The 25,513-nt window shown below is 43.9% G+C and overlaps 2 protein-coding genes across 2 annotated transcripts in view; both read right to left on the bottom strand.

The window, feature by feature from the left end:
* Window positions 1-25,513, bottom strand: part of LOC113460769 (uncharacterized) — a 1,042,778-nt gene that overhangs the window by 187,278 nt on the left and 829,987 nt on the right. The gene's annotated exons all lie outside the window — the stretch shown is intronic.
* LOC141727927 (unconventional myosin-VI-like) overlaps window positions 21,860-25,513 on the bottom strand; it is a 32,203-nt gene continuing 28,549 nt past the window's right edge. Inside the window, 1 exon segment of the mRNA XM_074534215.1 lies at window positions 21,860-25,129. Coding sequence (XP_074390316.1) covers window positions 24,930-25,129 — 200 coding nt within the window. The 3' untranslated portion in view covers window positions 21,860-24,929.

Here is a 25,513-nt window from a genome sequence, read left to right as displayed (position 1 = left end):
GGCCTGGGCTCCATGCAGCTTCCAGTGGGCTCAGCTGCTGAAGGGGCACTGGGTGTGGCCCTTGATGATGCAGGACATGGTGGTGCCCAGAGACCATTGTGACATCAGAGGGTTCCACCGTGGCTGAGGGTGTATGGAAGGGGCGCGGAGCCCTGGGGTGGCCCAGTCCCGTGAGAGCCACTCTCATCGAAGGAAGCAGCTCCCGGGATCTGTCTCTGTCTCTGTCTCTGCTACAGGAGCTCCCTGTACAGCAAGAAGACAACAAGAAACCTCAACTCCTTCCAGTCACCCAGCCCCCTGTCCAGCTGGGGTCAAGACCAGGCCCTCAGCAGGCACTTGGTGGGGGCACTGGGTGCCTCAGTCTGGCCACAGCCTGACACTGAGGAGGAGGAGAGACCCATCACAAAGAGAAGAAACACGACATGGCTGACAAGTGGGGAGATGTTGAGGCCCGAGAGCTTCATCTGAGCGAAGACATGAGAAGCTGTGAATTCTACCCACTGGTACCAGCAATGACAGCAAAGGAAGCAGCTGTGAGGGTGCTCTGGGGAGATGGGGCAGAGCAACAACCCTACCAGGTGACTGACCCAGAGCTGACCCAGCAAGGGGAAGGAAGCGTGAGCAGCCGGGAAAAGCAGGCACATTCTCCTGCCCCCAGTGAAGAGGTGCCATCAGCAGGGACACAGAGCCCAGTCTCCGCTCCCGACAGCCCCTGCTGCCCCCCCAGCCCCTCACGCAGCCCACTGGGAGCCCAAACCCCCAGGGAGCAGCTGGAAGAGGCAGAGCAGGGGTCGCTGCTGGCAGAGGAGGAGAATGAGGACGGGAGCTCAGACTGGGAATACTGCAGCCAGACTGAGCTTTCCGAAGACCGCCAAGGTGAGGTCGAGCAAGAACCATCCCAAGGAGAGTTCAGCAGCTCCCAAGACCTCTCTAGCTGGGACGACTGCAGTGAACCGGAGCTCAGAGATCTCCGAGACTCCGTGGAGGAGGACAGCACCATCACAGACCTCCCACAGGACTGCAGTGACCATCTAAGCGTCTTCAGCTTCGGGCCCACTCCCTTGCTGTGGGAGGAGGAGGACGAGGCCGACTGGGATGAAATCAGCGTCCTCGAGATGTATGAAGCAGAAGGCAGGGCCCAAAGGCTGCCAGATCCTGCAGCAGATGAGCTGCCCGCCCCTCAGGAGGTCTGGTTTGAGAGGCAGGCACCGGAGTTCCTGTATGGCTCGTTTCCCTCCCTGTACAGCGAAGCCTCCGTGGGCCAGCAGGGGCCCGAGGCAGGGCCACAGAGCCCTCGCGGCACCCCAGCTCCGCAGCCGGGAGCGCAGGCCCGCAGGCAGCAGCCGCCTGCCCCGAGCAAACAGCCCGGCCGCCTGAGGCGGGCGCTGCGGGCGCTGCGGGCGCTGCTCTGCTGGCCCTGCCTGGCACGGCAGCTGCAGGAGTAGCGCCCGTGGCCCTGCCCAGCCCGCGCCGGCCGATGGCGGCTGCTCCCCGCGCGGGGCCCCACGGAGTCACACGGGCGGCCTCGGCCTGGACACGGCCCCGCAGCCTCGGCTGCCCTTGATCATCTCCCCAACAGCCAAAGTCGCTGCTGTGACCAGCCCCAAACAACACCCATGGGACACAACTGGTGCCAGAGCGCTCAGCAGTGAATCCACAGAGTCATCGAGGTGGGAAGAGACCCTGACGCTCACCCAGTGCCAGGACTTTGACTCGTACCATTCTTCCAAAACAAGTTAAAGTTCCGTTTAAGAAATGGTAGTAGTACAAAAAAAAAAAAAAAAGAAGAAGAAATAGTAAATTTAGTAAGAATAAGAAGAATAGGAATAAGAAGATGAAGAAGAAATAGTAGTAGTAAATTTAGTAAGAATAAGAAGAGTAGGAATAAGAAGATGAAGAAGAAATAGTAGTAGCAAATTTAGTAAGAATAAGAAGAGTAGGAATAAGAAGATGAAGAAGAAATAGTAGTAGCAAATTTATTAAGAATAAGAAGAGTAGGAATAAGATGAAGAAGAAATAGTAGTAGTAAATTTAGTAAGAATAAGAAGAATAGGAATAAGAAGATGAAAAAGTAGTAATGAATATAAGAATATTAAGAAAATAAGAATGACATAGTAAGTAAGCATAACAAGTGAATAAGCTTCATTAGAACGAAAATAAGAATATTTTAAAGAAGAAGAAAGAAGAGAAAGAAGAAGAGAAAGAAGGAAGAAGAGATAATAAGAAGCTCTCTCTCTCCAAGACCTCTTTTGTACTTCTATCTCCCTAGCTCCCATTTCTTGTTCAATAAAATCCATGTCCAAAAAAATCTGGTTTTGTTCTCCTATGGTCTCATTTGTGCCTTTACTGGGGCAGAGGCACCTCTCCCTCATGGCACCTTAACCCTGGATGGAACCATAGCCAGGTTCCTTCCAGCCACAAGCATTCCAGGATTCCGTCAGGGACTCCCTTTCCTTCTTCCCTCTGCTTTCCAGCTGCAGAATGTGCAGCAAAGCCGCCTTTGCTGTCTGCAGCTGCTGCAGCCTGACCCTGCCCTGCACAGCTCCCTTGGCTGGCACGGCAGGAGCAGCGCCCTGGCAGCCTCAGCAATTGCCCTCTGACATCTCTGGCACTCACTGCCATGGGCTGCAATTCCAGCTGCCAGCAAGGAAAATACGTTCCTGCCCTTCAGGGCAAAATTCTGAAGGGGCCAAGACACAAGTGGAGCAAGATAATACAAAGACATTTCACTGCCAGCCTCCATAATTTCATCCAGGGCTGTTTTAGCACCTGGATTGGGAAGGGAAAAAAAAGTCAGGGGAGGGTCTTTGGCTGGGAGCTGCCACAGGTAAAAAGAGACCCTGGAAGGGAAAAAGAGCAGACAAAAGAAGGCACGAGAGACAGAAGGACACAAATGACAAGCAGCAGAGAAGGTGGCACTCTGAAAACTAAACCTGAACTTATGGAATACAAATGGGACAGAAATGAAGAATTCTGAAACTTTATTTACTATGCTCCTCTGAGCAACCTGTGCCAGGACTTCACCACCCTCACAGGGAAGAAGTATTTTCTATATCAAACCTGAATTTCATCCCTTTTACTCTGAGTCCGGTAAATCACAATGAATTTATTTGTGCTCATTTTCATAAAGGTCCCTGGGCTCTCTCCAGCACTTTCTGCTGCAAGGCCATTCCCCTCTGGAGCCCACCCACAGCAGCCCCACTCTGCCCACAGGGGCTGGGGGGCAGAGGCACAGCCTGGGGGGGCTCCCCTCTGGCCAGCCCTGCTGGAGGTGGGCACGGGCCAGGCCAAGAGCCAGCCAGTGCTGCTTCTGGAGGCGCTGGGAGCAGCCAGGGAGGCAGCACCAAACAGACAGATCTGAACGTCTCTTCTGGCCTGGATGGATTCAGGAATTGTCCCAGGCCAGGTGCAGCACCTGGCACTTGGCCTTGTGGGACCTCGTGAGGTTGTCAGATGAGGCTGTCTCCCACTTCTCAAGCTTGTCCAGGTTCCTGTGCATGCCCAAATCTTGCCATGGTGCCCCTGCCCCACTCAGCTCCCCCATCCCCTGCAAACATGCTGATTGATGCACTGCCTGTGTCATTGGGGAAGCCACAAAAGAGCCCCAGGGCCAAGGCAGAGCCCTGAGAGAGACACTCCCCATGCCCAGTCTGATCCTGCACACGGAGCCACTGCCCACAAGTCCCTGGCTGCGTCCATCTGGCCAAGGGCTCGTGCCCACAGCAGCCCACTCTGCCAAGGCAGGGCTCTGCAGGGCGCAGGTCAGGCTGTCAAGTAGGACCATGACACAGTGGGTGCACTGTGGGACTGCAGGAAGGGCCTGGGCTCCATGCAGCTTCCAGTGGGCTCAGCTGCTGAAGGGGCACTGGGTGTGGCCCTTGATGATGCAGGACATGGTGGTGCCCAGAGACCATTGTGACATCAGAGAGTTCCACCGTGGCTGAGGGTGTATGGAAGGGGCGCGGAGCCCTGGGGTGGCCCAGTCCCGTGAGAGCCACTCTCATCGAAGGAAGCAGCTCCCGGGATCTGTCTCTGTCTCTGTCTCTGCTACAGGAGCTCCCTGTACAGCAAGAAGACAACAAGAAACCTCAACTCCTTCCAGTCACCCAGCCCCCTGTCCAGCTGGGGTCAAGACCAGGCCCTCAGCAGGCACTTGGTGGGGGCACTGGGTGCCTCAGTCTGGCCACAGCCTGACACTGAGGAGGAGGAGAGACCCATCACAAAGAGAAGAAACACGACATGGCTGACAAGTGGGGAGATGTTGAGGCCCGAGAGCTTCATCTGAGCGAAGACATGAGAAGCTGTGAATTCTACCCACTGGTACCAGCAATGACAGCAAAGGAAGCAGCTGTGAGGGTGCTCTGGGGAGATGGGGCAGAGCAACAACCCTACCAGGTGACTGACCCAGAGCTGACCCAGCAAGGGGAAGGAAGCGTGAGCAGCCGGGAAAAGCAGGCACATTCTCCTGCCCCCAGTGAAGAGGTGCCATCAGCAGGGACACAGAGCCCAGTCTCCGCTCCCGACAGCCCCTGCTGCCCCCCCAGCCCCTCACGCAGCCCACTGGGAGCCCAAACCCCCAGGGAGCAGCTGGAAGAGGCAGAGCAGGGGTCGCTGCTGGCAGAGGAGGAGAATGAGGACGGGAGCTCAGACTGGGAATACTGCAGCCAGACTGAGCTTTCCGAAGACCGCCAAGGTGAGGTCGAGCAAGAACCATCCCAAGGAGAGTTCAGCAGCTCCCAAGACCTCTCTAGCTGGGACGACTGCAGTGAACCGGAGCTCAGAGATCTCCGAGACTCCGTGGAGGAGGACAGCACCATCACAGACCTCCCACAGGACTGCAGTGACCATCTAAGCGTCTTCAGCTTCGGGCCCACTCCCTTGCTGTGGGAGGAGGAGGACGAGGCCGACTGGGATGAAATCAGCGTCCTCGAGATGTATGAAGCAGAAGGCAGGGCCCAAAGGCTGCCAGATCCTGCAGCAGATGAGCTGCCCGCCCCTCAGGAGGTCTGGTTTGAGAGGCAGGCACCGGAGTTCCTGTATGGCTCGTTTCCCTCCCTGTACAGCGAAGCCTCCGTGGGCCAGCAGGGGCCCGAGGCAGGGCCACAGAGCCCTCGCGGCGCCCCAGCTCCGCAGCCGGGAGCGCAGGCCCGCAGGCAGCAGCCGCCTGCCCCGAGCAAACGGCCCGGCCGCCTGAGGCGGGCGCTGCGGGCGCTGCGGGCGCTGCTCTGCTGGCCCTGCCTGGCACGGCAGCTGCAGGAGTAGCGCCCGTGGCCCTGCCCAGCCCGCGCCGGCCGATGGCGGCTGCTCCCCGCGCGGGGCCCCACGGAGCCACACGGGCGGCCTCGGCCTGGACACGGCCCCGCAGCCTCGGCTGCCCTCGATCATCTCCCCAACAGCCAAAGTCGCTGCTGTGACCAGCCCCAAACAACACCCATGGGACACAACTGGTGCCAGAGCGCTCAGCAGTGAATCCACAGAGTCATCGAGGTGGGAAGAGACCCTGACGCTCACCCAGTGCCAGGACTTTGACTCGTACCATTCTTCCAAAACAAGTTAAAGTTCCGTTTAAGAAATGGTAGTAGTACAAAAAAAAAAAAAAAGAAGAAGAAATAGTAAATTTAGTAAGAATAAGAAGAATAGGAATAAGAAGATGAAGAAGAAATAGTAGTAGTAAATTTAGTAAGAATAAGAAGAGTAGGAATAAGAAGATGAAGAAGAAATAGTAGTAGCAAATTTAGTAAGAATAAGAAGAGTAGGAATAAGAAGATGAAGAAGAAATAGTAGTAGCAAATTTATTAAGAATAAGAAGAGTAGGAATAAGATGAAGAAGAAATAGTAGTAGTAAATTTAGTAAGAATAAGAAGAATAGGAATAAGAAGATGAAAAAGTAGTAATGAATATAAGAATATTAAGAAAATAAGAATGACATAGTAAGTAAGCAGAACAAGTGAATAAGCTTCATTAGAACGAAAATAAGAATATTTTAAAGAAGAAGAAAGAAGAGAAAGAAGAAGAGAAAGAAGGAAGAAGAGATAATAAGAAGCTCTCTCTCTCCAAGACCTCTTTTGTACTTCTATCTCCCTAGCTCCCATTTCTTGTTCAATAAAATCCATGCCAAAAAAAATCTGGTTTTGTTCTCCTATGGTCTCATTTGTGCCTTTACTGGGGCAGAGGCACCTCTCCCTCATGGCACCTTAACCCTGGATGGAACCATAGCCAGGTTCCTTCCAGCCACAAGCATTCCAGGATTCCGTCAGGGACTCCCTTTCCTTCTTCCCTCTGCTTTCCAGCTGCAGAATGTGCAGCAAAGCCGCCTTTGCTGTCTGCAGCTGCTGCAGCCTGACCCTGCCCTGCACAGCTCCCTTGGCTGGCACGGCAGGAGCAGCGCCCTGGCAGCCTCAGCAATTGCCCTCTGACATCTCTGGCACTCACTGCCATGGGCTGCAATTCCAGCTGCCAGCAAGGAAAATACGTTCCTGCCCTTCAGGGCAAAATTCTGAAGGGGCCAAGACACAAGTGGAGCAAGATAATACAAAGACATTTCACTGCCAGCCTCCATAATTTCATCCAGGGCTGTTTTAGCACCTGGATTGGGAAGGGAAAAAAAAGTCAGGGGAGGGTCTTTGGCTGGGAGCTGCCACAGGTAAAAAGAGACCCTGGAAGGGAAAAAGAGCAGACAAAAGAAGGCACGAGAGACAGAAGGACACAAATGACAAGCAGCAGAGAAGGTGGCACTCTGAAAACTAAACCTGAACTTATGGAATACAAATGGGACAGAAATGAAGAATTCTGAAACTTTATTTACTATGCTCCTCTGAGCAACCTGTGCCAGGACTTCACCACCCTCACAGGGAAGAAGTATTTTCTATATCAAACCTGAATTTCATCCCTTTTACTCTGAGTCCAGTAAATAACAATGAACTCATTTGTGCTCATTTTCATAAAGGGCCCAAGCTCTTTGTTCCAGCACATCCACCAGGCAGGACAGCACGGGAACCCAACTCACGGCTGAGGGACTCAGAAAATCTAAACACCAGCAGGGCACATTTCTCATTTTTGCTACAATAGACAGCATTGGGAATGATCGGTAATGACAGCCTCCTTATCACCCCAATCCCTTCCCCCTTTTAAACTTTCTCTGAAATAACCGAAACAGCTCTTAAAATTTCTTTATCATTGTCAATCCCAGATCTTTTGAGAGCAGACTCAGGAAGAGAGCACAACATGAATATGTTGTTATTCAGACATGGCTTGTTGTCCATCTTTCCCTACTAAATGACAGCAGTAGATATTGAGAATAACCAGGTATCCTGAGAAATTTTTCCTGCAGCAAGTTATTTTGCTATTACGGTCCATCTGTAATTTTATTACTTTTTAAAAGTCCACTATTAATACCGTACAGCACCTTGCAATTACTCCCCCTTATATTTGTAAACCTCAAAGTCTTCCAGGTCTTAACAACAGGAAAAACCCTGTGTCACCCTTTCGGGATATTAACATATTTAGGGTTTGGACACATCCTCTGCAGGACTAAGTAGGAAAGCAGCTGAAGCTCTAGCAGATCCTTAATAAACTTTTGCCTTCTGGGTAGCAGGAATAAAACTGTGTTATTTCAGTCTCTTGATTTTTTATGAATTTAGTTATTATCTATTAATTTCTTTTCTCTTTCTGACTTTTCAAAAGCTGATGTTACACAAAAATATGAGCTGTGGAAATCTGAAGCAAGCGGGGCAATTAGGGCTGAACTGCTCCATCTGCTTCACAGAGAATTTTTATTTGACCCCAGGAATGCTGGTTACTCAAGCAGACTAAACAACTTTGATTCATTTCAGCATGTGAGGAGTGGGGTGTGCAGCTCCAGTCCAGGCTGGCAGGGTTGAACAGGAATTCCCAAACAGCACTGGAGTCATGATTCCCTGAACTTCCCCTGCTCCACCCGACCCCAGCCTGCTGGGAATCAGACTCAGCAGTAAAAGCAGGAATTCTGAATATCTCAGGATTGCTGTACAAGGCAGAATGATCAAGCTCTCTGATTCCAAAATCCCATCTCGGGTTCTGATCTGGGCTAAAGGCTGTATTTTGGGTCAGGAACAGGCTGCCTGACCTGGTCCCAGCTATCTTTGATAGTTATCAGCACCTGGCTGCTCTCAGGGTCCACAGGAGCACAGAGCCACAGATAAACCCGGCACCAATCTGTTTGCCTAGAGACGAAACTTATTTTCTTCTGCACACCGAAGTTCCTTTCATGCCACCTGGTTTAGATAAGCTGCTCAAGTTTTGCCTGGTTGGATTTGAACAGCTGCTCCCTGAAGATGAAGGGACAAGGCCAGGAATAGTTAATAACTTTCTTAACTGGAAACACTGTTGAATCATTTGTTTCCCTCCCCACAGATTGCGTAAAGCCTCCTCAGTGTTTGAGTCCAACCAACCTTTTAACTGGAAATAGCAACCCTTTGTGGGATCTTCCTGTCCTGGCACCAGTTTCTCTCAGAAGTGTCCACCTGGCTTCTAGCCAGAGGTATAAACTGCATTTATTAAAGCCAAATTTTTAGATAGGGGAAGGTGTGGGTGGAAAATTCAAGACAACAATTGAACTCTGAGTAGGTTTAGACCTACAAAGCACTAGGGTCATCCTCTGTTCCCTAATTCACATTATTTCCTATCCTGCCTTTGACTTCAACACTCATTCTCTATACCAAAAATATTTGTTCTCTGTTGGCTTTTATAGCTGCAACTGTTCTGGTGTCTTTGTCGCTCACCAAAGCCTTCAGTCTCCAACAGGACACCTGATTTCTAAAATTCCACCCCATGTATTCACATACACCCAGCACCCCAGCCCTTCTCCACAGAGCTGATTCCCACAGGTCACCCCAGCCTCTGCTGGGGCAGGACCTGCATTTGCCTTTGTGGCATTTCCAAAGGTTCCTCTGTGCCCATCTCCCCCGGCTGTGCTGGTCCCTCTGAAGGGGGCACAGCCCTCAGGGGATCAGCCACTCCTCCAAACCTTTTATCACCAGGGACTCTCTGAGGAGCCATCAACCTCACAGGCTCTGCCTGTCCTGCTCCAGCTCCCAGCTCACATCATCTCTCCTATGTTTTTCACCATTCCAGTTGTTCTGTCTTTTCTCACAGAGCAATCAAATAAGAAAAAAATCCAGGTGGATTCATGCCAAATTATGCTGGCATATTACAGAGAGCATGCAAGACAACAAAACTGACGATTTTCTAAAGCAAAAACACTATTACAGTCACAATAACACCTATCAAGGAAAAATCTGTTCCCTAAAGTAAGGAATAAATTTTAATATAAAGTCCCATCAGCTCAAGGTGGTACCAATTAATCAAAACAATTCACTTGCAGATTCTTCACAGTCACTGTTTTTTAAATGGTAATTCTTTTCTTACTTGCTATTCCAGTGTTGGCACAAAGGAGGTTTAAGCTGATTTTCATCCAATCTTAAAAAACAAATCATAACTGTAATTTAAAATAGTTGGGATTGTTTACTTCACTCAGTTCTACATGCCAATTCAAATACTGAAAAAATGATCAGAAAACAGCAATACTGCCAAAATGAACACCTGAGAAATGCCAAAGTCACAATGCACAGTGCAGAGCAATACTAAAATCTGATTTTTAATACAGTATGAGTAGTGTACAATTAGCAAACTCCAAGTGTTTTCTGGATTCACATGCCCACACACACCCCAAGTGTGCACCTTAATAAAATTAAATACTCATTAACTGTGAACAGTGCTGGGTATTTTTATGAAGATGTTGAGTTGCTAATTGAATTTGAAGCACAACAGATGCTTAGTACTCCAACCAAATGCTGCTTTTCTTATATATTAAATATATATATTTGTGTGGATACATACAAATACTCCTCAGCTACTAAAGTAATTAAAAAATATCAGCCAAAGGGTTTCTGCTTCCCCATGGCTTAAGAACTCAAGCCATGAGCTGAAACCTCAGCAATTGCAAAGAGGAATCACTGCAGTGATGCCATGGTAAACACCAATTCTGATTAAAACACCTGAATTTATAACAAATGGGGTTTTTTTAAAGTTGAAAAATATTTTTTGGCATGACTTCTGAACAAAAATCCTTTTCCACAAGTCTGCCAACTACTACAGAGCCACTCAGGGTTTAAAGTGTTACTCCAGGTTGTGCCTGGGCCAGCAGGGCAGAGGTCAGAGCTCTGCAGTAAATTCCTGCCATCAGGCAGCTGGGAGATAAGGGTTGGGAAAAGAAAAAAGAAAACAAACACAACAAACCCCAAAGCCTCACTGGCCACATCTCCTTAGAGTCAGAGACCTTGTAAAATACCACCTTTGTCTCCCCTGATGCCAAACTCCTGACGGCAGGTTCAGAACAAGCACAGGGGGTGTGGAAAGAAGAACTGAACAAACCTAAGCCACAAAACTTGTCTTGGACTTTGTTTTTTGAGTGTTTTGCAATTGTGCTCTCAGAAAGTCATGCAAGTTTCATGAAACTTCCATGGAATTTAAATCAAAGATTTAAGCTGTAATTTTCAGCCCTCTGCCTGAACACTGGTATCTGCACTTGTGTGCACACACTAAAATAGATAACTTCTGTCAAACTCTGCTCCACAACACCAGGAACAGGAACAAAGCACATCCATGTGCATCTGGCAGTGACAAAATGCACAGACCCACCTGGGGATGCTGCTGTCAGCCCTTGTGCTCTGCAAAACCTCTTCTACCCATTTCAGGCTTCAATATTAAACACCAAGCAAAATAAAATGTTGCAGATACTGCAAATGCCATCTCTTGCAATTTCTCCTTGGCAGACATTTGTGCAGATCCTTCATCCTGGTGGAGGGGAGGCTGTTGCTGAGTATTCTTCCTCCTGAGCCCCTCAAGTGACAGGAATTTCAGCTGGGTTCACTGCTATTCACAGCTACCAAATCGGCTGTCACAGACCTGACAAAGCTTTAGGGCAGGACACAGCAAGTTTCACACAAAGGCCATTACGATCTCACAACATAAGAAGCCGCATTTAGACAAGGAGAAAAGTTTGCTTTATGCAATTCACAATAAAAATTCAGATGTAAGCACTGTAAAATGAGCTTTAAAATAACAAGGCTGCAGCAGATGCTCATTTAATGAAACAACAGCAAACGTTCACATTTTCAAGTGTCTATTTAATCATAACACAGCTTCATCCTCATCATCATCTACTAGATGACCACAGACATACTGCAGCTTCCTGAAAATGTCATCTAATCACTTCCTCTGCAATCCCAATTAATTTCCCATAGCACAGCCCTAGCTGGGTACAAGGAAGCTGTGGCTGCTCTTTTTTTCCTGAATTTCAAGTGTACCCAACTCTGCCCATGGTTACAGGTGCTTGTCACTGAATTCCAGAACCATGGACTGGGTTGGGGGGACCTTAAAGCCCCTCCAGTGCCACCCCCTGCCATGGCAGGGACACCTTCCACTATCCCAGGCTGCTCCAAGCCCCATCCAGCCCGGCCTTGGGCACTGCCAGGGATCCAGGGGCAGCCACAGATCCTCTGGACAAGGCATAAGGAAAGTGGCTGTGCTCCTCCACAGATGTGAGTCAACCACAGTGGCAATAAAACCCTGGGCATAAGGATGTACTTAAAAACATCAGAGATGGTCCTTGTGCTTTTATAGGTAAAAGACATCAAATGTTATATGAAAACAGTCAGGACTTCAATGCGCTCAGAAGGGCCTTTCATGAATGTTAGGCAAGAGGACAGAAATTAGAAAATACCTTCAGCCAAGTAAAACTGGCTCCATTCACTGAAACTATAGTAACCATCTGCTTTTTGTTGCCTCTGTGCTCTTACAATACTGTCCAGAATGACCATGTTCAGAGAAAGTGAACACAGAGGGAGGGGAAAAAAAAGAATTATTTACAGCAGTTCTCCAGCCCTCCTTTTACTTCAATGATCTGTTTAAATATTCTGGCTGTTTCAAGGGCTTGGTGAAACTGGCTTTTGTAGACTGAACACAAAAAACAAACAGAAGAAAAATGCAGCATTTTCCCCCTCAGCCAGAATACAGTGAGAGCACAGTGGTTAAGCAAAGGCAGAGTAAGCTAATTACCAAGTACACAGCTGCTCCTACCTGGCAGAAAGCAAAGGAAAAAAAATCCTATGAGTCACCAAATGCAGTTCCTAAATCTGGAAAAGCCTTACAAAAATAAACTTCCACGAAGAAGGGACCAGCTTCAGAGGAAAAAAAAAAAGTGATGCAGATAATAAAGATCATTATTTCAGAACAAAAAACTATTTCCAGTTTGAAAGGAAAAAGTTTTTTTGGCAAGGCAACTACTAAGTATGTCATCTAGTTAAAAACAGCTTCTCTTCTTGTGGTTTGTTGGGGCAGAATGAGCAAAGAGATCTTCTACCAGATTCTTTTTTTATATCAAACACCAAAAGGGGGTGGGAAGGAGTAATTTCTAACCCAGTTTAGAACAACTTTATTCCTCCCCATGATCATCAGCATTTCTTACATCCACCTTCAACACGCACAGAGTTCCAGATATTCACTAAAAATTCAGGGTGAGTTTTACATCCCACTTGAAACAGGAAGGATGATCCTGACCTCCCAGTTTTGCAGACACACAGGGATACAAACACACAACTGTTTATGCTTTGGCAGAACTTCTGTTTTGCCAAGCCCTTACTTGTGTAGTTTCTCCTGTATTTTAGAAAACAGCAAACGAGTCTCTAAATTACTAGTAGCAAAACAAGAGAATTTGTAGCAAGCATTGCTTAAAGTTTTTATTTTTCAGTTTTGTTGCTAACTTTAAAGTTTGCCTGAGTTCTTTTGGGACTCTTTTCTTGCACTTTTCTGCTGAAATAATATTACACTGGCCAATAAATTCCAAGATATTTCAATTTTAAAATTAAATTTAAAAAGAGAGGAGCTGAAAACTTCAAATCAGGTGTGAGCTGTTGGGGGGATAAGGGTGTTGTGAGCTTTCTGTGTGTTGGGTTTTTAACTGGGTGTCAGAGGAGGTGAGTTCTGACCCACCTGTACTCCCACACTAAATGAGCACTGATTGACACAAGAGCTGCCCACACATCCCCCAGTCAAACACAGGAAGCCAAAACTGCATTTCCTTCAGTTTTCCAAATAAATTTTTTGATCTAAAATTCGAACAGTTTAATTAAAACTATTTCTGAGGAGAAATGCATCAGCTTCACAACCTGATCCCATGAGCTGCTCCATTATAAGCTGCAAAATATCCTGATCTCAAAAGTCTTTTTCAACCTAAATGATTGTGTGACTCCATGGAACACAGTTAAAATAAAGCTATGGAGTATTCTGAAACAAAATCTCCCTTTCAATTATCCTTCAAAATGTCTTAGAAATTGCAGTGGAAAGTCTCCTTTCTGCCCAAATCACCAGATCCCCTTTCAACTACCCCAAGTTTCAGCCACTTTATACTCCCACCTCTCTTTCCTCCTAATAACAGTTACTAGAAATTTGCTTCAGGTTCATTTTAGAAGGAAATAATTAGATTTACAATTAACATTCCAAAGTATTTCTTGTGAACATTTTCCCATTGCTAATCATTTACCCAGTGGCAAGGCACAGGAATCCACAGAGGGCGAGTGTGCAAGGACAAACAGCCAGGGGCTCTCAAAATGCACATTTCAAGTGAAAAAGGCCATGTTTTACAGGGAGAACAACAGCTTTCCAGCTTCCTTTCAGACTGGCCTGCAATTTCCAAATCTTTCATTTCCAAACAAAATTGGCTGACTACTAATAAGTTTCCCTTTGATATTTTCTTCCCTTGATGTCTGGCTGGATTATCAGCAATAAACAAGTTCCTTTTTTCCTTACTCAAAAAGTATTTGACTGCACAGCACCTCCCCCGAACAGACAGCAGGAGACTGACACTTACAGAAGTAAAAACACAAACCTCAACAAAACAAGCAACGAAGAAAAGAAATATAATCACACACATCATTACTGAGCAATGCTATTTGATAAAAATAATTATTTATGCTCAATTGCAGTGCAATTCTTCCTTCACCTCTCCTGCATTTCACAAGGTTTTCTTAGCAGGTTTAATCAAATTTTCCAGAATCTTGTGGGATATTTAAATAATGACATGCCCACTTAATTTGCACAAAAGAAAAGGCATGGATTAAGGTTTGCTTTGATTCGTTGGTTAAGCATTAAGTAATTAGATTTGCCTTGTTGTTAAGGAGAGGATAAACACGTTGCTCAGTTATGATCTAAACCCAAAGCTGCTCCTCAGTGCTTTTTTACCCTCCACAAAGTTTCTTCCAAGTGGACACTCAGAAATGTCCTAAATGAAAGAAGGGCCTGGAGGGCCAGGGCACAGGGAGCCACTTCCCACTGCCAGAGGGCAGGGATGGATGGGATATTGGGGAGGAATGTTAAAGAGAAGTTCAATTAATGTGTTGTGCTCTTCTTCCAACACAGCCACAAATCTTCACACAGATAGAAATTATCATCTCTGACTCTAAACCAGCTCTCATAACTAAAAAAAAAAAAAAGGAACTTGGCTCCAAAATTATCTTGTTTTTCCATCCTGTTCTTACTGTGTACTACCACACAAAACAAAGAAAAGAAAGAAAAAGGATGGCATCACACTCTTGATTGCATATACAGAGACAGCTGGGAAAAAGTAATTTATACACTGCAGGATCAAGTGAGGAATGAGCCTAGAATTGAGAATACAGCAATCACCCTGTACAGTAAAAAGAAAGTTTGATGCTTATTATAAGTTAATACCCACCAGATTGTTCACAAAATACAGTGTCTAGAGACATCTTGTTCACAGCATTTACTACTGAAAAAAAGCCACAGAAAATAAATCTAAAAGCCTCATATCTCCCTCCTATAAATCTACTCCCAGGGCAGAGCTGTAGAAAACATTTGTACAGACTTTGAGCTGGGGAAGGTTTCCACACTCACCCTGCTTTATACTTCCTGAAAATGTTTATTTAAGTTGCTATTTTCCATTGCTGTTGTGACTCCTGTCATTTGAAACAACACAGAAACAGCCACAAAGTGTCAGTACAAAGCCAGAAAAACAAGACAAAGCTCAGAAAGAACAAAGCCTGTTTTGAAATCTGAAGACACCTGTACAAATACGTTTTTTTTTTTGAAGAAAAATAACCCAAAACTTTTTCAAGTGAAAAATAACCTCTCCAAAAACATATAAATTCAAGTGAAACAGTCAAGATAAAAACAAGGAAGTTCAAATGCACTTATACTGGATAATAAAAGAATTGGTTTGTTTGCTATCTACAGTGATTTTTCCTAAGAAAACATTCACCAGAAGACAAATATTTAATATTACTCAAAAGCAACAGTCCCTGTTTAAAGCTGTTCTGTAAGACCAACAACTCTATTGAGCAGGCAGTGTTTATAACAAAAACGTGCTTTTTATATCAGACAGTTTGTGCTAACTCGGCAACATTTCCAGCTCAGTACACTCTGTACCGCCGGGGCTTGCCAGAAACTCGGCTCTCCACGAGCATTTTCCTATTTGTTAACTATTTCTTCCAAAAGAAAGGAACTAATCCCAGTGTTTCGAAATCCTCTTCCCAGCCATTTAACAAGGAATTCATTTGCCTAACAAATACACAGGGAAATAGTAATGTAAATAGAATAATAGCTAAATCATTTCTGCTATGTAAATCAGAGAATCCGGTGGTTTAGTTTTAAACCAGAACAACACAAAGCCAAGCATGACCACGTTTCCTACAAGGCTAAATCAGAAAGGAATCCAAGAGGCAGTAAAGGCTACTTATCTTTTCCCAACTCTATTCCAGATAACAGCCAAAAAAGCCCCTTTATATTTGGATTCCATAGTGCTAGTCGTTTTTTATTTAATAAATATTGATGAAATGTTAAAATATTTAGTAACTCGGAGAGAGAAGGGTGGTTGATGGTCTAGCTTAATGGATGGGCCAGGAGCACAGGCAGTCCTTCACAGAACCACTGCTGTTCAGAGTAGGAAATCCATGGAATCCAAGGAAATGTGCATCCAGTTAGAACCCACACACCTCCAGCTCTTCAAACCTCAAAGCCATGAAAACCTCAAAGCTGAAACCCAGGGACTCTCAGCATTTAGGGGTGATTTGCAGCCATTTGGCAGCTGCCCCCAGCCCTACAGAGGAGGAACTCGGCTACAACCAGCTCAGCTCAGCCACATGTGCTGAACACGTTGCTGTGCCTGCACACCAGGGTCAGGGTGCAACACAACCCTCACACACCCAAAGCAGGGCATGTGACACAAATACCTGCTGTCACAACAAATGGTGCCTCCTGAGGGGAATAAGCACCAGGGCCTAATGCCACCCATGCAATGCACCCCAGCAGGTGAGTGACAAACCCAACTATCACACTGGTACTGAGGAACAATTAATGCTGGGCAATCACCAATTCTCACTGCTCTGCCCCTTCTGGGATGTACAAAATGGGTTCTTTTGGCAGCAATGAAATACTGACCTCTGAAAAACTCAATCCACTTCCACAAAAGTCTCATGATGGGATTTTAGGTTATGATGGCTGTGCCTGGCACTTCCTTTATGTCTCACCCTCTTGGACACTGCACAGCACAGTCAATTCTTTGCAAAGCTCCCATTAAATAAACTATCCTTACATAAACAGCCTCATTTTCACAGCACATATGGTTTTGAAAATTCCCTTTATCCACTGGGCAGCTGTGATGCTGAACAGAAGCTATGGCCAGAGTTATGGTACATGGCAGAAAGTTCTGTGAATCCCAAGTTTCTGTGTGTTTTTATTTGATTGCTAGATGTCATGTTTCTGACATATGATGGGGATTTACATCTGCAAATGCTCAACATGTCACAGTGACAGACTGGGGCCATGCTGACTGTGTTTTGTTAACACTGACAACAACCACAGCCAATAAAACTCTGGGAGTCTTTGTACTCCAAATGCATTCTGTATTCTTTTCTAATATATTTGTCCAAAATATCTTCTTCCATTTTCCTCAAGCACTGTATATTCAAAGGCTTTAAAAAGTTACAGTTCATGGGATTTCAGGGTTGTATTTTCTTTTGTTCTTTTTCCTTTTCATTTATTTATTTATAATCTCATCCCAGATGTGGCATCAAATGCACACAGCGGGATATCCTTAAGCATTACTTTGTAGAGTTCTTTGTGTCACCATCCAACATTCTTAATCACATGAAGATTAGCAGAAAGACTTAGCTGGGAGTAGTGTGAGCAAGGGGAGGGGAAACTGGGTATCTGCTGGTTTAAAACAGCTCCACACCAGCTCTGTCTCCTTTTCCCAATTTGCCCAGCTCCCAGAACACAGAGACAAGGTGGAGCAATAACCAACCTTCCCTTCCATTCACATTTGCATTGCCTGCTTGTTCAGCACAGCACTGACACCAGGGCTCCCTCCTCCTCCTCCATCCCACATCCTGCACACACATCCTGGATAACTTCACAGCTTAGAGCGGGTGGCCGGGGGGGAAAGCTGAACACAAAAGCTTTGGCTGAGGCAGGTCCCAGTTCCTGGTTCCAGTCAGATCTGCAGCTCCAGATCCCAAAGCAAGAGCAGCCACTGGTGTGGTTTGCAAACCTCTGCAAACAGCCAGGAAAGGAGGGTGTAAGGATCTGAGAGTTCAGCATTCCCACAGAACTTGTCCACTACAGGAGGAAGCCAGGACACCAACAGTTCCATGTGTAAGACAGGCAAACAAGGGGGCTGGACTGATTACTGGCCCCACAGGCACTGGGAAGTTGTGGATTTCCATCACAAGTCACTGTTCTTAAACCAAGACCACTTAACATGTGCAAAGTAACCACAGAAAGCTTTTAACAAACTGTATAAGTGACAAGAAAAGTAATTTTTAGGATGCAGTAAATCCTCATCCTAACATGTTAATTTAAATTGATACCTGGGATTAAGTGGCCACAAGCCCAAAAATGCAGAAACTGCACTGTTAAGTGTAATAGGGAAACTCCAGAAAAGAAGTGGATCTGCTGACAGCACAACTTCAAGCCAGAAGAGGAATGACAAATTTTGCCTCTGACACATATGGACTAACAAGAAAACAAATTAACAGCAGCCTGTTCTCACAGGAAATTATGAGACAGCACAATAGCGTAAAAGTCATCTTATATGCAGAGCTCTTAAAAGTGAATTAATAGAGGACTATTGCATAGTTACTGCTGGTTATAACTTGGAATACATTAAAACCTTTACTTCCCCAGACCAATATTTAAAATAAACAAGAAGCAGTGAGCAGGCACAGCCACTTCATTAAAGTGATTACATAAACTCTCAAACCAAGACTTAATTTGAATTAATAGTAAAGATAAAATTGAATGCATAAACATGCCATGCAGAAAGAATGAAGTTCTGAAAAGAATTAAGTGGTTTGATGATATCACATAGCAAACACCTGATGAATTCATTAAACACAAAGGGTTGCAGATGCCACGATACAGTGAGCAGTTCCTACCTGAAAAATCAGATGGATGTCAAACTTAGAAAAAACTACTGAGTCCTAACAGCTGCAGGACACAGGCAGAGGTTTTGCAGAGCAGCACCAAAATTTGAACCCAAGACTGATACAGTCAAAATATCAATACCAAACATGATTAGTTCCAATGAAGTTAATCCAGTGTTTGGAAGAACAGCTTCTCTTTCTGCTTGGAAGGGCCAGGGATTTCTTCTTTGGAACTGCCCTGGAGCTGAGATCCACTTTCCCCCAGGCACGTTCCCCAGGGGAGACCCTCAGCTCATCGATTACATAAACTGCTCTCTAGTCTCACTCACCTTAGCAGGGCAGCTAAATATATGCACCAAGACATAAAATCTGCAGAGCCATCAAAGCGCTTCTGCTGGAACAGAAGAGCTGACAATTTATGGGCTCTTCAGTTGTGCCTGCTTTTATCAGGCTGGTTAGTTGAAAGAAAATGCACACATAATTACTTAATCCCATTAAAACAAAGACAAATGACAGCAGAGAACTCCCAAGCTCAGCAGTTTGAGCACAGGAAGATTCTGAACTCACACAGAAATGAATCACAGAGCCTCCTCAGTGGGCAGCTCCTTCCACAGCCCCTCTTATTTTGGCTACATCAGCATCACAGCTCTGATATCCAGCCAGCTCCAGGAAATGGCATCTTGGACAATGAACAGCTTCCAGATTTCCCAATGTACCAGTAATCCAAGGTCTCCACTTTTTCAGTGAAGTGATTGCATGTCAATTAAAGCAAGTAAATTCACAAGAAGCTACTAAAAAAATTCAGTTGCTTCTTCCAACATTTGGGGAGGACAAGCAGGAATCCTAAAGAGGCAGCAAGTGGCAATTTGGGGTTGGTGCTTTATTTTAACATTTTGAGTTTCAGAAAGTTACAGGAACTCCTGTTCAGTGCATTAATGACAAAATGTAAACTGTAGTCAGCACCTGAAGAGGGAAAATGAAGCAAATTAACATTTCACTAGGGGATTTATAACACAGGTTTGCTGGCATGTTTACTATGCAGGAATAAATAAATGTGTAAAATAATTGGAAGTACTCATTGAAGAACTGAAAACTGAACTTATGAAAATCCATATTAAACTCAAAAGTCACTTATTTTTAAGGCAGCAATGATTTTTTTTATTTAATAAAAAAATATATTTAGCCTACCTCTAAGCACCAGGATCTTTTGTCTCTGCTGTTCCCACACAATAATCTGAGCCCTTGGATGTGAGCAGTGTCTCACCTCCAGGCTCAGCCATCCTACAGCAGCTGGCTGGGACAGGAGAAGCAAACAGTGCTGAGTGTAATGTTTGCTCACCAATTACCCTTCTGTGGGCTCACTGAGAACCTCCCAGGACAAGGCCAGGCAGGAACCCCTATCCCAAAAAGGGGGGGATTAGGAATTTCAGTACTAGAGTGCATTTCTTTTGAGACTAAGCAGTAACAGTCTTGCAGGAAAAACATTTTTCTTCACACTTTCCAGGCCTTAACTGTGGTTTACAGCAAAAGAAATAGTAATAAAATAATGCTTCCTGCAGTCTGGTTTAGTTTAGGAACAAGGCAGAGAGGGACTGAGCCATAATTCCATATACACCTGGGACAGGGGATATCTGTCTGGAAGTTTTCCACTTCCAAGGACAGCCTGTCCAGGTACAAAGGCTCTCTGGGGACATCTCTCAAGCACACTGTTGCTTATTACTCTCAGCTTTACCTCACCTGCTTATTAGTTCCTGAATACTCTATTTCTTAAAGAACAGGAATAAACAAGTGGGAACTCCTCCATTTGGACTGCAAAACCCTGCTGGGTATAAATTCCATGGGTTTGTGCAGAGGACCAGAGAGCCTTACTGAGGCTGGAAGCACCAACACCAGCAGAGAAGCAGCAGCAACGATGGTGACACCACTTCAGGACACCTCAGTTTTAGTGAAGTATTTAATTTATTTTACTATGGTGCAGCAATGGAAATCTTACTTTGCTCTGTGTAGAAAATCCAAATTAGACTCCCAACTCAGGGCTGTTAGGGATGGCAAGAGAATCCTTAAGTTACTTGTAAGTTATTCAACTATAACGTTAGTACAAAATAAAAATAAAATGTCATCTTTCAATAAGCCAACTACACATTAAAGAAAACCTATAAAGCTTTTGTCAGGAACACAGACTCCTCTTGACCAGCAGCCAGTTAAAGTGGTAGAACTCTCAGGAATATCTCTGGAAAGGGCAGGATTGTCAGTTAAGCCCTTCACCATTCTATCCCAGCACAGTCCTACATCACCTCCATCCCTTAATAAGAGCAGAGGACATCAATCAAATACAGAAGCCAAATTTGCTTTCCAGTCACACTGCTCATTACCATGATATCAGAAATCACATCCTTTCCTTATAGAAGAGACAAAATGATGACAGGGCAGACAAACACCACACACTTCCCCTTCAGCTCCCTTAGAGAACAGATTCCAGGGAATTTTGTAGACATATGTAGCCAAGTATTGCATAGAATAAATTTTGTCAAACTCCAAAGGGAACAAGAAATTTTCCTTCCAGCTCCCTAGAACCATAAACCCATCAGACTCCAAGCCCTGCTGCTCCTGTTGACACAATAACACTGTCCATACTTCCCATCTCTTTAGAGAGCTTTAAAGAATAAATTCTAAATAAAGAATACTTTAAATTGGTAAAGCCATTCCAGAAAAAGAAAATCCTATACAATGACCCTTTCATCACCTATGACTGGAAATTTCCCTACTTTGCCTTCTTAATTTCTTGCTGCCCCAGAGCTGCATTTTAAGAACAAAAAGGAGGCTTTTCCTATACTGTGAAAGTATTAATGAGCCCCACTGAGTGTTGTTACTGACAAAGCCTCTCCAGGGACTAATTACAGCAGATAATTGTAGGCCATGATTTTTTTTTTATTATTGCACAAACCTCTCAGAGACTCCAAGGCAAAAGCCAAACCCAAAGTCCTTTGAAAAACTTGCAGTCCCTGCAGGGAGCATGAAGGAGCCCCCAGTGCCATTCCTTAGCAAGGCTCCCCAGGGACCTATATGGCCTACATCATACCTGCTGTATGTAGTTAGAAAGTAAAGATAAAATCTTTACTAGAATAAAGCTTTAAAAAGTAGGCTTAAGCACCAAAAATATCACATGGAAAAACAGCAGACATTACCAGCAAAGGAATATTTTTGCCTTTCTCATAACTTAATTAACCCTTATACTTCAACTCTTCAAAGACAAAACAGTAAGAAGATACAAGTAAGATTTCAACATGGAATGTGTTTATTTTTTATTTTTAATTTTCAGTACAGTATTAAGAGGTCATTTAAATACTTTAAATAAAGATATTTGAAGAAAAACCCAGAGGATTCAACTAGGTAAAAAAAACACAATCTTATCAGTGGATAAAAGACAAGTATTGAATGACCTTAGGATCTTCAGAATAACATTCTCAAGAAAATGCATATTCCTGGGTCACCTAGTCAGGAATGCAGCTTAGTGTTGTGCTTCTCTTCCTGTTCTTTGTTTTGTGGATCTCAACTATAATGGACAGCTTCACTGACAGGCAGGAAGAATTTTTTTTTTAATGAAACATGCAGAGAACCAAGTCAATGTGCTTTCAAAACCTCTATAATTTTCTCTATAATTATAAATCAGATAGGCATCAGGTCATACTACAGTCCTAAATATCAACCCTCTCTCCTCCTTTTATATTTCCTCTCCAAATCAACCAGCTATAATTATCTGACACATTACAAAGGACCATGGAAACAATTGGTAGGCAGTTAAATATTACCAGACATGTAAAAAAAATAAAATAATCTGAAACTAACTGAAAATTAATTATGTTTCACAAAAGGATAAGTAAAACTAAAAGCAGAAGCTGCTTTTGGCGTGGAGTGAAAAAAGGGAAAAAAAAAGCAGTCTGCTACTGTGCAAAGTAGAATACCCCGATTTCTGGAATGCATGCTCTGCTTCCCTCAGGCACACTTCTGGAGCAATGCTGGGAGGGGGGAACATCTCATTTAAGATGTCCAGCCACCAGACCCTCTTCCACTATTTCAAAGTCCATTTTATTTTCATGATAGCTCATATTTGTTAGTCATTTAGTAAAGAAAAATTTCCATACACCCATTCTGATGAAAAAAATTTCTTTCAAATGCCAATCAAGGAAATCCTGACATAACTAAATGAAGAGAGTGGAAACATGCAGTAAATTTTATTTAAAGTTCTCTGCAGGTATATTTACACACATACATGCTAAAATATTTAAGCACATATATGTGTACATACCTAAGACATGTAAGCATTTGAGGTTCTTTGCTTACAATATTCAGTCTCATAAGATCCATGGATTTTTAAAGATACACACAGTGAGATGGAATGTGTTAGTTCAAGCAGCTAAACCTGACAGAAACACACACAGGTCAGGTCAGTGATTTTTCTTCCTTGGATCGCATGAGTGAGCACAGCTTCTTGCAGTGTTAAGTGTTTGGGGACTGGAAGCTGTCACATTTTGGTTCCAATGCAGTAACACATTAAACCAGTAATCTAAATTTCATAAGCTGCACCTTTAAACTCACGCAACACTGTACAGGTTTGCACACAACTTCCCAGCCAGTAGTCTGATGCCCTTCTTTCCTCTTCCAGCCAAAAATGACTGTTTCAGTGAAGAATTTAGGTAAAATGAAAACAATTTTCTCATTTGCAATCACATGACCAGGAAGTAGAGTGGGTCTGCAGCAGAAGCTGAGATTCCCTGATGCAGTGGGTGTGTAGAAAGTTAAATACCACTTCAATATCTCCACATTATTCCCATGAGGAGTGTGTTTATAACAACAAGCAGACTGTGGCACGCAACCATAGTCTAAGGTCAGCAAGGCCCTTTCTCTGTGCTACAGAATCACCCCTCTTGAAAATTCAGTATATTTATGCCTTTTAAAAATGAAAGTTTCCAGGAGGTTTCATGCTCAGTAAGGAGTGTGGAAATTATTTCATACTGTAAGCAAACTGTCAATTAAAAAGGGCAAAAATTCATTTTTAAATCAAGCTATGAATTGGACATCAAGCTACTTATATTTTGGATTTCTATTAAGAGAGATAATAAATGATCATGTTTAATTTGTTGAAATAATGGCTAGCAAGGTAAAGCAACATTCACTTAAATGAAAGAGATGCTTCTTAAAACTGCATGAAATTAATGATTCTCACCCACAAAAACTCCCCAAACAAACAGTTTCATAAGGGAACTGCTACAAGCTATGAAACTTGATAGAGGAGATTAATATATAGCTCAGCATCCAAGTCACTATGATATTTCAGTACACTAAAAATTGTATCTATTCCATCAGCACATATTATTAAGATGCATTATGTTGTTGGACCAATTTTTTATACAGTCTAACAAAAGTTACAGACCTTGTATATCTTGTTACAGTTAAAATAAAGAGGATTTCTGAGGCTCAGGCCTCAATACTCAGTTCAGTTATACTGCCAGCAAAAAGCTGAACATATTTCCCTTAGTGCTATCCTTAATCTTATATACCTTCAGATACAAAGGTTGGACAATTTTGCGTAATATGTTGCAATTACACTACCTGGCTAAACAAACTGTCCAAGAATCACTAATAGAAATGTCATCAGAAAAATAAAGTCCAAAGCAGATTTGTACTAAAAAGAGAGAAAAAAAATCTACAAGAAAAGTGGTATAAGCCCTAAAGAGCAGTACATTCTTTGAGGACCTCCAATATTATACTATTTTGACGTATATGAATGCTTTTCTTGGAACATACAGAAAACTGTTTCTCTTAAACCAAGACAGAGAATGAATTTAATAGGGGTTTATAGGTCTCAAGTTTAGGAGGATTTCCCATCAGGTTCTGGAAAAACAAAAATCATTAAATACAGACACTAACCAGTTTGCAAATCAGGACATAAAATGTCTCAGATTATATAAAAGTATACTCCAACTTCTCCATAACAGAAGTCAAAGCTAAGGCCTCACAATTCCAGTTATTAGAAATAGCATATTCTCTTTACTAGGCCACCACTTGAAGCCAGCTACTCAGTGTTTTAAAGAAGGAATCTTATAAAAAGCTGGTTGCAGTGCAGTTCTTTGCAATATGTACCCAAGTACAGACAGATTGCTTGAAAGTATTAAGAGTTATAACAGAAACTGTTAAAGAAAATGCAACATAAAAACAAAATGCAGCAAACTACACTGCCTGAAGTTTCTTCAGGGTCCTCATACCTAGTAAAGTTCACTACACAGATTAAACATCATGAAGTACAAATTAACAAACCACATGATTAATAAAATCTGTTCACTTTATATTAAACATCTCTACTCTGATTACAGAACGTTTAGGCCCTCTGTAGCACAGAGGAACTCTTCCCTTTGTATCGCGGGCCAGGTTCTCATCGCGAACGCTCCTGCCCGCTTATTTCAACAGGTTCTGCAGCATCGCCGTAGCGTAGGTGGGGCGAGCTTGTCTGCTTGCAATTGCGTTTTGCAGATACTGGATGCCTCCACAGCGTTCCCAAATCTCTTCAAACTGCCTCGGTAAAATTTCAGCACCTCGCTTTCGGGTTAAGCCAGTCTCTTCAAGGTTAAGCTCACACATATCCATGTCATCCTTACCTGAAATGGTAAAGGGAAAAAGAAAACATATTTTACATCATTGAAAGATCCCATCAATAAAAATTAGATCTTTGTTAATTACATTTCCTCTCTGTAGATCTGGTTTGCTGGTAGACTTCAGAGCTTACGAGGAAGTCCTCAGATACAGGCATTTTTCAGTTTCCTGGTTTTTTGTTACACAGAGAACACTAAAACAGTATGAGAATAAACTAATATCAGATGCTGCAATTGACAAAGCTGTGCTTAAACAGCAAGCAAAAAGGAATAAAGGGAAGAAGCCGAAAGATCATCATCTCGATACATTCTTCTGAAACCCATTACAGGATGACAACCACATTTGGATTACATATACCTTCAGTTTCAGGCCACTTTATAGTGAACTGC

Source organism: Zonotrichia albicollis, unplaced genomic scaffold, assembly GCF_047830755.1.
Source record: "Zonotrichia albicollis isolate bZonAlb1 unplaced genomic scaffold, bZonAlb1.hap1 Scaffold_257, whole genome shotgun sequence".
Lineage (NCBI taxonomy): Eukaryota > Metazoa > Chordata > Aves > Passeriformes > Passerellidae > Zonotrichia > Zonotrichia albicollis.
The sequence above is the reverse complement of the archived record's forward strand: the minus strand, read 5'-3'. Positions and strand labels throughout refer to the sequence as shown.